The sequence below is a fragment of the Elgaria multicarinata genome, chromosome 3 (genome assembly GCF_023053635.1).
Source record: "Elgaria multicarinata webbii isolate HBS135686 ecotype San Diego chromosome 3, rElgMul1.1.pri, whole genome shotgun sequence".
NCBI lineage: Eukaryota > Metazoa > Chordata > Lepidosauria > Squamata > Anguidae > Elgaria > Elgaria multicarinata.
In genome coordinates, this window is record NC_086173.1 from 110,310,962 (window position 1) to 110,323,196 (window position 12,235).

Sequence of the window (12,235 nt, forward strand, 5' to 3'; positions counted from 1 at the left end):
CTTCCAACTCTATTCTATGATTCTATCATTCTATTGGAACAAAACCTCCATTGATATAACCTGTGCTACTAAGCAAGACTTTCTGGAATGTTGATGTTATTAGGTTGCAATCCCATACCCACTTACCTAGGGGGTGGTCCTTGCTCTCTCCACTAAGGCCAGCCTGGAATCAACATTACCATCCTTTCTGTGCCAGATCAAAACTTTCCTCTACTTCTAAGCATTTGTCGGCATATGATAAGTTTTTAACTGGTTCTGGAATTTTTTATTGTTGACTGTTTTATGTAAACAGTTTTTACATTATGTTTTCTATAGTATTTTAAAGGCTTAAATCCTTGTAAACTGCCCAGAGAGCTTTAGCATAGAAATGTAATAAGTAACAGCAACAACAACAACCTGGGAGTAGGCCTGGTTGAACTCAATGCGTCTTACTTCTTTGGGGCACACTTTTTGTACACACTTCAATTTGCTTCAGGCGAACTCCAATTCTGCTGGTTGCAATTTCATGCTAAGGAGGTGGGTTTCAGAGAATATATTTTCCCAAAAATAATCAGTGTTTTTCGTTTTGTCACAATATAAGTATTGTAATCTGCCCGTGGAAGTGGGTCACATGTTAAGAAAAAAGCCAGCGTGATGTAGTGGCTAAAGTGCTGGACTGGGAGTCGAAAGATCCAAGTTCTAGTTTCTACTCGGCCATGGAAACCCACCAGGTAGCTTTGGGCCAGTCACAGACTCTTAGCCCAACATACCTCACAGAGTAGTTGTTGTGAGGATTAAATGGACAGGAGGAGGAGGATTATGTATGTCCCCATGGGTTCTTTGAAGGAAAAAAGGCGGGATATAAATTCAATAAATAATAATAAAAAATACTAATAGGTGTTTTTGATCTGGGTTTCAAAAACTAGTCTTGCTCCATGTTAAGAAATTCCTTGTTTAAATCCACACTAATCACACATTTTCTTGGATTAAGTTCCACTCAAATTAATAGGCGATGTATTGGGTAAAAATGTTTAGGTTTGAGCTATTAGGCTTACTATCAGCTACTTTCAATGTATTTTGGTTCGATTCTTTCTTAAGGCGTTTCCCCCCCAAATCCTCCAAGTGTATAGAAGTACTGACATGAGAGAATGCACAGATTTGTATAGCAGTAACAATAAAACCAAGCAACTGTTTCATGTACTAGCTTGTGTTCAATTTTGCCTTTCTGTTATTAGATTATTAGGCTTTTCTTATTATTTTTAAACAGCACTAGGTTTCTTAACACCGGTTATGCACAAGAACTATGAACAGCTGCCTACTAAAACTAACACGTATCTTTTTTCTTCCTTTGCCTTAATATGGCTGAATTCAGATAAGGTTAGTTCAGCCTGAGTAAGGTATTATTTAACTGGCTTTCCGAGTAACCAGCACTCAGACTGTATACTGATTAAGATTTGTAAAGCATGGTTTTAACACTATATTTATTAATTTTGCTTTCTTATAGCGACGATTATAACTGCGGGAGAATTTTGGCATTTGCAATAAGGAATTATAACTCAAGAAAAACAACGTTATGTGATCCCGTTAGGGGAAGATGCAGAGTCCATTCAAGCCCCGATACAAAGGCTTTTATTCACGTGTAGGAGAAAGGCAACCTCCAGCAAGCTGAAGGCTAAACTCTCTGACTATGGTCCATGTTCAGCAATCTTATACACGTTCAAATTACTTTGATGATCTCATTCTCCCCCTCTCCCTGCCGTGATTGATTACAGGTTCCATAAACATTGTAAATTGAAACTATTCTACATAAACAAAGTTCTCTACCGTTACAGCTAGAACCGGTCAGAAGTGTTACTCTTGGTTCCTGACAAGCGCCCCAAGGACAGCAGAGGGTACCAGAGCCTGCTCTGGTAGCTCTGCAAGTTGCTGAGTCAGGGGCCATGAGGTGTTTTTACAACGGAAAGATGAGCTCTTTTCCTGTCCAAGTGATATGCAGCTGGAGGTCAGGAATGCGAGGTTCTCTGATATGGAACACTGGAAAGAGAAACAAACGGCTGGGAGGGCTGAGGAGTCAGGAAATGGGTGAGAAGTCAGGGCAGATCCGATTGTGATTTCTCTGGCTATTCTCAATTTTATTGCTTCAGGAGGGTTGGGGCTGGTGCCAGGGTTTCGGGGTGCTTGTGTGCTTTTTCTCATGGGAAACAGAGTATTGGGGATTTCCCAGATTTCTTTGTCAAACCACTTTGTAGAGATGGGAAGAACGTTCAGGACACACACACAACTTCCAGAATGCAGGAAACTAATGGCACATTAAAATAGCCCTTCATATCAAAATTCCCATGAATGTGGAAAGCTAGTACCACGGGAGGAACACTGCTAGCTTAGTTTTCTTGTTAAACTGATAGTTTGTTACAAACATGGATTTTTCCTTACGTGGGGTGCTTTTTCTGAACATCTGAATCATCTTTTAGAACCAATACAATATTCATTCAAGCGGATGACAGGTCATGCTCTGAAGCACAGAGAGCTACCATAGAGTACTTCAAGCTTACAATATGCAAGAAGCATTTTGTAAAGGGCTCTATATACAAATGCTACATCTCTCAGTTTAGCTATTACTGCAACATTAATGAAAAGGGTACATTGTCTCAAAGGCACAAGTGGTTGTACATATTGTAGTCCCTTCAACTTCTAAACACAATTTAGGAACTGTTCCAGGCAGAAAACATCGCAGGTTCAAGAATCCTGGAATGGAGCTAATTTAATTCTGAATAAAATCCATTGTCAAGGACAAAAGGGTTATCTTTAAGATGCTTTAGCTCAATTCACCTGTTATCCTGAATCCGTATTTACTGAAGAATCAAAATGAGTTTTGTAAAGACCAACTAAAAATAGAAACTCTAGGCTTACTTTTAGTGGCAGATGGGCAGCTATGGTGATACTGGCGCTGAGATGAATATGTTCATGTGTATAGCTAACTACAAGTGTTGTGTATCCTTGGGCTTCAGCTTTAACTCTGACCCCACTGCAGTACTCAGGAGTTGGCTTTAGTCTCCCTGTTGAGAAAAGCAAACGTAAACAGAACATAAATGTACAACATTTCTATTACAATTTTAAATTATGCATTTTAAGAAGTTAGACATCAACCGTCAATAAAAATATTTTTCAAGAAGTTTACAAATAAAACAATCAATCAAATAAATTAATAAAAAACAACAAACAATCAAATCAAATCAAAAGACATCCAATAAAACATCACAAAAAAGCACTGATAAAATGGAAAAGGCCTGGGAAAACACAAAAAAGAAGTTCAGGCTGTCTATATTGTGTAACTAATTATGTTGTTACAAATTTTCATCATCACTATAATTATATAAAATAAAAAACAAAATAAAAATGTATATAAAGAAAAACAAGGAACAAGAAAGTGTATATATTCAAAATTCATTTCAATACATCTGGATATTATGGAAATTCAAAACAATTTCTTTTGTCTTCAGTTCCTGTGTGGCAAAAAAAAAAGAAAGGTTTTTGCCTAGCACCAAAAAAAATTCTTGATAATACTATGGTTGTGCTAGAGTTCTTCATTCCGTTTATATAGAATGGGATAAATAAGACACAAGGTCTTAATAGTTCATGGGCTTTTGTTCCTACTAGCCTCATGTGAAAAATAAATGCATCTTGGCTCCATGGTTGAAGAAATGCGAAATTTAATGGTGAAATGCTAAAAGATTAGACACAAGGCACATAGAAAGAAGTTCAAATAAAGTCTTACAAGGCTAGTAGAAGCCATTTAACGCTAGAAGAGATAATGTGATATATAAGCTCCTGCAGTATTGAGAAGTTTTTCACTTGAGTAATACCTGGGGATAATTGCAATTTATCTGAAATGAGGTTGAACTATGTAAATAACTTCTATGATCACTATTAGACATTTATAAACATTTGCTATTCACAAAAGAAACATTAACATATCAGTAAGTGTCTTTCTATTTATCTTAAAAATTAAAATGAATGAATTCATTTTAAATCACCTTGAAATGAACTGAACACTCCATGGTTTTCAATGTTGACAACTAAATCAAAATGTGAACAGTCACTCAAGGTGACTATCTGACTGGTTTCCTCATTCATTAAGCCATTAATCCTCAGAGGCAGCTCCAGTACCTCACCCACACGTGCCTCAACTCGACATAGTGTGAACTCCATGCCACTAGGCTCTGTCACATATACCTAAGAGAAAATAATGAGATAAGACACAGAGGCCAAACACAGATAATGAACAAAATCTGAACTGGGAAATTCAAAACTCTTAATTGCCCAAGGGTATCACTTTTGACATGAAAGAAATGTCATATGTTTTGAAAAGCGTGACTGCAGACATTTATTACATATATATCCCACATTTTTTCCTCTTGCAAGGAACCCATAGTGGCTTATATCCTCCTCCTCTCCTTTTTATCCTCACAACAACCCTGTGAGTTAGGGTCAGGCTAAAAGTCAGTGACTTGCCCAAACTCACCCAGTGAGTTTTATGGCTGAGTGTGGATTAGAACCAGAATCAATCGAGTCCTAGTCCAACACTCTAACGACTATGCCACACTGGCTTTCATAACAAACACATGACAAAAATGCCTTGCAAAGTATCCAAGACTCTCTGTAGTCCAGACATCTCATACATCAACCTCTAATTAAGAAGATGCACAAATAAATAAAGATGTTTTCAGCAGGTGGAAAAACAAAACAAAGTCAGTCCTTGCTTGACATCAACAGGCAGTGAATTCCACAGAAAGGAACCATTTGTGGGAGTTCTCCATGATGAGCTTTAAGAACTGCTAACTTTGGTATTTGTCAAAATTTTAAATCTGCATGTTAAGTTTAACATGTTTAATACCTTTGCTAATATAATCTATGTCAGGTGCCTATTTTATTACCAGGGAGATTTAAATATTTGGGTCTGTTTTGTCATAATATACTGACAATGAAAGAATTTAAAACAAATTTCTATCACCATCCAGTACACCATGTTCAGCACTTAAGGCCTTTCTCCAGGAGCCTCCTCCAAGGGAAGCTTGGATGATGGCAACAAGGGAGATGGCCTTCTCAGTGGTGGCCCCCAATTATTTTTATTTATTAATTTATTTAAAACATTTGAATCGCGCCCTATATCACTAGGATTTCAGGGTGGCATACAGATAAAATTATACAATATAAAACAATAAATATACACAGCTTAAAAACAAATTAAACCATTAATCAAGTTAAAACCAGTATATAATTTAAAAGCGGTGAAACAATTAAAACAGTTAAAACAATGTGTGAGCTTGGTGAATTTAACCATTAAAGGCTTTGTTAAAAAGCCATGTTTTTACTTGGCACCAGAATTAAACCAGTGCTGACATCAGTCAGGCCTCCAAGTGGAGGGCATTCCACAGCCGGGGTGCCATAACACCCCACCATAGCATATGTCTCATGTTGGTGGGACGCGGAGGAGGGCTCCTCCAACAGACCTCAAATCTTGGGCAGTCATATATAGGAAGAGGTGCTCCCTTAAGTATTGAGGTCCCAAGCCATTTAGGGCTTTAAACGTCATTACCAACACCTTGAATTCCGACTGGAAGTGTATAGGCAGCCAGTGCAATTTCTTTAAGACCGGTGTTACGTGGTCTCTGTAAGATGTGGAATGATCTCCCCAACTTCAAACATCATCTAAGTCTAGACTTCAAACACATCTATTCCAGACATGAATGTTTGCTGTTCACTGCATACAGCCTACTGCTGCATGAGTCAGTCTGCGAACTGGAGTAGTAATTCCAAAATGGTGTTAGAAGGGTAATAGGAAAGGGTCTCTGACCATTTCCTCAAGCTGTGAACAGGGATATGCAAGAATGAAGTAGCAGCTCTTTCTGGTTTCCTGTTCCCTCAAATCACATTGGAGTGATAGGACAGTACTGGTGCTGTCACCGCGAACTACTGAAGGTCCACTGCCAGGAGACATATAATCTTGTCAACCAATTTTAGCTAGCTCTAGCTGCCACAGGATCCAATTCCTCCCCCGGCCCTTTATTTATTTATTTATTTATTTATTTAAGGATTTATAAAATTGTCCTTATTATTATTATTATTATTATTATTATTTATTTATATAGCACCATCAATGTACCTGGTGCTGTACAGAGTAAAACAGTAAATAGCAAGACTCTGCCGCATAGGCTTACAATCTAATAAAATCATAGTAAAACAATAAGGAGGGGAAGAGAATGCCAACAGGTACAGGGAAGGGTAAGCAGGCACAGGGTAGGGAAAAACTAACAGTAGAAAGTAACAGTAGAAGTCTGCACAACATCAAGTTTTAAAAGCTTTAGGAAAAAGAAAAGTTTTTAGTTGAGCTTTAAAAGCTGTGGTTGAACTTGTAGTTCTCAAATGTTCTGGAAGAGCGTTCCAGGCGTAAGGGGCAGCAGACGAAAATGGACGAAGCCGAGCAAGGGAAGTAGAGGCCCTTGGGCAGGCGAGAAACATGGCATCAGAGGAGCGAAGAGCACGAGCGGGGCAATAGTGTGAGATGAGAGAGGAGAGATAGGAAGGAGCTAGACCGTGAAAAGCTTTGAAGGTTAACAGGAGAAGTTTATATTGGATTCTGAAGTGAATTGGAAGCCAATGAAGAGATTTCAGAAGCGGAGTAACATGGTCGGAGCGGCGTGCTAAGAAGATGATCTTTGCGGCAGAGTGGTGAACAGAAACCAACGGGCTGATGTGAGAAGAAGGAAGGCCAGAGAGAAGAAGGTTGCAGTAGTCCAACCGTGAAATAACCAGTGCATGAACAAGCGTCTTGGCAGAAGAGACAGACAAAAATGATCGAATCCTGGCAATATTATACAGGAAAAATCGACAAGATTTAGCTACTGCCTCAATATGAGGAATAAAGGAGAGCGAGGAGTCGAAGATAAAGCCAAGGCTACGAGCTTCCTTGACCGGAGTAAGCGTAACATCATTGACAGTAAGAGAGAATGAGAGATGAGGAGAAGGTTTAGGAGGAAAAACAAGCAATTCAGTCTTTGCCATGTTAAGCTTCAAGCGACGATGAAGCAGCCAAGCTGAGATATCTGAAAGACATGCCGAGATACGATCGTGAACATCAGGAGAAAGTTCCGGAGATGACAGATATAGTTGTGTATCATCAGCGTACAGATGATATTGGAGACCATGAGATTGAAGGTTGTGTAGCCCTTTGAAGCACTTCATAAATAAAATTATCATAAAAACAAAATAGACAAAAAGGACACGAGTTACCAAAAAAAAAAAAAAGTACACAATGAGTTACAATATCCAAAATGTCGGGCTTTACAACCTACAAATAAAAAGTTCAGCATCCTGAGAATTCATTTCTCCCTTTGTTTCACTTTATTGGATGCTTTTCTCCTCCTGCTTTTCCTTTTAATATCTAAAATTCAACAATATCATCTAAACAAGTTTTAAAAATCCATTCTAAAGCTTGGGCCAATTTCAAATGGATCAGATAGATGGAGATGTGAACAACCAGGTTGTTAAAACCTGTTTAAAAGTACACAATGAGAGAGCTAAGCGAATTTCCAATGGGAGGGAGCTACATAGTGGTAGGGCCCAATTTAAGAACAGCCTTGCTTTGCTTTTAGAGCAGCAACTTTAAGGAGGAAAATTTGTGATAAGATGAACTGTCTTGATGGTTTTACTTTACTTTTTTTTAAATTGAAGTGTATTTGACTCTTGTTTTTTTATAATGGCTTTTGCTACACAAATAAACTATTTGATTTCATTTAGTGACAGGGCCCACACCAAAATAGCCTTGTCTCTTATGGCTATCAACTCCATGAATTTTACTGATTGGCCCACAAGCAAGGCCTTAGATGCCAATCTTAGCGGCTGGAGAAGGTCATACAGGTGTAAGCCAGTCTTTCAAATAACCAGCAACAGAAGGCGATGGGGCATATTTGCATTTATTATAAGATGATAAATTCCTATTTAAATAAATAGAGCTTACAATAGTGTCTAATACTAGAAAGTACATGGAACTAGAGATCCAGGCACTTTGAAGAAGGAAATCAAAACCTGTCAACCAGTGTAAAGTGCCTGGGAAATATCTATCTATCTATCTATCTATCTATCTATCTATCTATCTATCTATCTGTGTAGTGGAGTTTCCTAACCATCTGACCAGGTTCCAGTCTCCCAGTTATTTTTTTATTTTAAAAATAGTAAAATTTAAATAATAATAATAATTAATTAAATTAATTAATTAAATAATAATAATAGTAATAATAATAATAATAATATATTTCTTACCCACCTCTCCATTTGGATTGAGGCAGGGAACAACAATAAGTATAAAATACATAAAACAGAATTAAAAACATAGTATACATTATAAAAACATCCTAAAAAACATCCTAAAATTCCACTGGATAGGCCTGCTGGAATAGATCAATCTTTATAGCTTTCTTAAATGCTAAAAGACTTTTAAATTGACGAGTCTCCTCCGGCAGGCCATTCCACAGTCTGGGGGCAGCAGAAGAGAAAGTCCTCTGGGTAATACTTATCAGCCTCATTTTGGCAGACTGAAGTAGATTCTTCCCAGAGGACCCGAGTGTGTGGGGCAGATTGTACAGGAGAAGGAGATCCCGCAGGTAGCCTGGACCCAAGCCATGTAGGGCTTTAAAGGTAATAACCAACACTTTATACTTTGCCCGGAAACTAATTGGCAGCCAGTTTGAGATTTTAAAACTGGTGTAATGTGGTCCCCCTGGGTGTACTGGTGACCAACCTGGCTGCCATATTTTGAACTAGTTGAAATTTCCAGACTAGGCACAAAGGTAGCCCAATGTAGAGTGCATTGCAGAACTCGAGCTTCGAAGTTACCAGCGTGTGCACTACGGTCTTTAGGTCTTCCAACTCTAGGAAGGGGCAGACTTCCTATCCCTATAGATCGGGAGGGATAGGGAGTCTGGTGGGTAGCAAGACAGGTGTCTGTGGGCATATTACAGACACATGAAAGTGGAGAGAACTTCGTCAATCACACTTAATTACATTGGTTTTGTTTTCATAGTGCTCACCTGAACAAGGGTGTCCCCTTCCACTACAATGGAAGGGGAAATTTCATGCACACCAGGGAAAGTGTTTGCAACACTGCCATTCATTAAAGTTAATGAGGACGCTTGTATACACAGCAGGATTTGTGTGTGACAGCTCACTCTGGATTGTGAAGTCTGAAATATGCATTGGATCTGCTATCTCAAATATGGGGATAAGCAGATGCTTGAATGGGATGTTGGTATTTTATTCCTTGCTATCATTAAAGAAACCATCACAGATGGATAGCAACATTTCATAACAACTGCTTGATCAAAGCTTTTCATTTGGCGTGTCTAACTTTTTAAGCCATCTGTCTACTGCTTCAGGTTAAATTGTGGACCATATGGTACGGTGTTAAAATTGTAATCCTTATGGAACTTATAGACTACTTGCATAACCTGATAATCAAGGTCAGGAGACAGATGCTTGCTTCAAACACAAGACACAAAGCTTGAGCAGAGACAGATAAAAACTTAAATTGAAGACACTCATTTCATTTAATGCTTGTTCCTGCAAGTTCAAATGGGATGAAATGCACTTGTTTTGCTATGTGCTCTGAACCATGAATCTGAAAAAAAAGTTTTAATTAAACACATCATTTCTGTAGTTCCCACAGGCAACTATTTGCTGAAAACATATCTTTGGGACACAGCTACTGTATGGTCCATACATCAGTGTGAGACTGTATCTTGCTTTAATAATGGTTTAACACGTAGAAGGTTGCAACTTAGAATCTAACCACTATATTTAATGTCCATTTAAAACTACATTTGGCAGGATACATGTCTTACTTATAGGCTTCGAAGACACTGCAGATGCAACTTCTAGAGCAGGTATAATGAGCAAGACCTCTTTAGAAATACATTTCCTGAAACACGTATTACTTTTATACCATAAATGGCTGTGTACTAACTGGTGTTTCTGGAACATAACTTATATTTCTGAAAAATACATTTCAGCAAAGGGGAACCAAAAACATAATACAGACTTGGTAGGATTGTAATAGCTCTTGATTAGAATTGCAGGTAGTGGCTACGTAACGAGATTACTCTCCATAAGTTGCTGCATTACACCTGGTCCAAGAGGTACTATTTGTTTTGTTTGACAGAAGGTCGCCCAAATGAAAATGTCTCTGTATAACTTGACTGTGCAAAAATTGGATGGATTCAAGGTTCTAAAGAGGCCTGCCAGCTCATATCGTGACTGCCTGCCCTCAGCAGATGTCTTTTGCTAGTACTATTAGAGACAGTGTAATACTCTCCCCTCCGTTTACAGGGTTCTCTAAATGCTTTGAACTTAAAAAGCCACATTTTAAAAAGACTTTCAGTTAATCCACATGAAAACATCAGGAGCTGGACTTCTTGGGAATTAATGTGGGCTAAACTTGTCTATAGAAAGCAGGGTACTTAAATTGTTGTTACTAAAAGTAACATTTCATAAACGTGGTGAAAAACATCACCATTATTTTGTTATGGAAAGTACCAGTTAGCTAGCTGATGATATAAGCTGGGATCTGAAGGATTAGGTGAGTTCCATGTGCCCTGGGCATCCTAACACAGCTATCTGAACAATTTAATAAGTCTTTTCCCCAAACTCAGGGGAATGTCAAGAGTGGCCCTGATACAGCATATGGAGTTGTAACGGAAAAAGAAGGCTTCCTTGTGTACACAGAAACTCCTGTTCCTAAGGGACTGGTTGCCTTCCAACCATGCAATTTGACCTTTGCAACTGGTCTCATACCTGCTAATTTAGGTGCTTTCAGCTTACCAGCCTGGGTGCACCATCACCTTGTTGAACGTGATCTTAGTTGGGTAAAAAGCTCTCTCCCCACTCCCACCCATCACACACACATACATCTGGTATGGGGATCCCTACTGGAGTAGGGCTGCAATCCTATGCTCGCTTATTTAGGAGTAAGCCCCAATTATATAACGAGACTTACTTTTGAGTAAACATGCACAGGATTATGCTGCAAGTTTCCATATGCATCTCTTGCTTGATGTGGAAAGCTCTGACAGTGTCAATCATTTATATGGAAAACTAGAAGTGAGCGGGGGAATTGAAATCGCTATCTCAACAGATGATAAGAGCAGTTAACCATCTGTTTGGCAGGTGAGTGTGCAGAAATCCTCATGCACAGCATGGTGGATTGGTCATTATATATAACTGCAGCTGAGAATTGGGAAAACCTGGCTCCACAGAAGTTTAAAAGTTTACAATTCTGCTACAGGGGAAAAATAGATCATTCAGAAGACCTATTAAGAATCCTCCTGCTTCTCTTTATGGCCAAAGAATGTTTCAGATAAGTCAATTTTGTGTGCCTGTGCCTGCATTTTGCCAATGCATTTGTGAGGCTTCAACACCCTTCCTCAAACCTTTCCATGTCTCTCAACTTCAATAGGTAGAAAATATCTTGACCAGGGATAAAACACACCATCACTTCCTTCTGAGACTTGGCTGTATAAAAGAAAGTCACATTATAATTGGGTGCTATGATAGATTTTTGAATTTACCTTGCTTCTCTACTCTGCATGAAAAATGGCTTCTGAATTATAATTTTTAAACTGAGGTTTAAAGGGCTCAGTTGAGGCTGTGGCTGACCAACAAACGTAAGTAAGGGTGGAATCCTATGTATGTTTAAACAGAAAAAAAACTCCTACAATGCTGGGAGTTGCTTTGTCAGAAAGAAGTCTTACATGCATAGGGTTGTGTCCTAAGTCATCTAGGAAAGTCCCTCTCTAGTCAGAGTGAAGAAAAGATGTCCAAGATTTCCTGTTTGCTCTAAAGCCCACAGGAAGAACTCCCTAAGAAAGAGTGATAGCTAGGAATGTTCAGATTGTGTAAAATCCATTCCATCTGTGTTACATGGATTTTGCAGTAGTGTTCATTCTCACGTCCATTTACAGGCAGATCTGAATTTTTCTTCCATGATGTGGAAAATACACAAATAATTCTGTAAGAAAGTTCGCAACAATTTACTGAATTTATGTTAGTACATAACATTTAGCGTGTTGTCCTCCATTCCATTCAACTTTTCTCTGCATATATTTTCCAGCATAGCATATGTATCAGGAGAAACTTGCATATTATGATTGAATTAGCGCAGATTTAGGGAAAGTAAAAACAATGCGGAGTTTCACAGACTTTGCGC

At 38.5% G+C, this 12,235-nt stretch overlaps 1 protein-coding gene across 1 annotated transcript in view; it reads right to left on the reverse strand.

The window, feature by feature from the left end:
- NUP210 (nucleoporin 210) overlaps nt 1–12,235 on the reverse strand; it is a 107,107-nt gene that overhangs the window by 49,727 nt on the left and 45,145 nt on the right. The window contains exons 13-14 of the mRNA XM_063121248.1: nt 4,014–4,212; nt 2,890–3,035 (exon numbers count right to left, since the gene is read on the reverse strand). Coding sequence (XP_062977318.1) covers nt 2,890–3,035; nt 4,014–4,212 — 345 coding nt within the window. The remainder of the gene's footprint in view (nt 1–2,889; nt 3,036–4,013; nt 4,213–12,235) is intronic.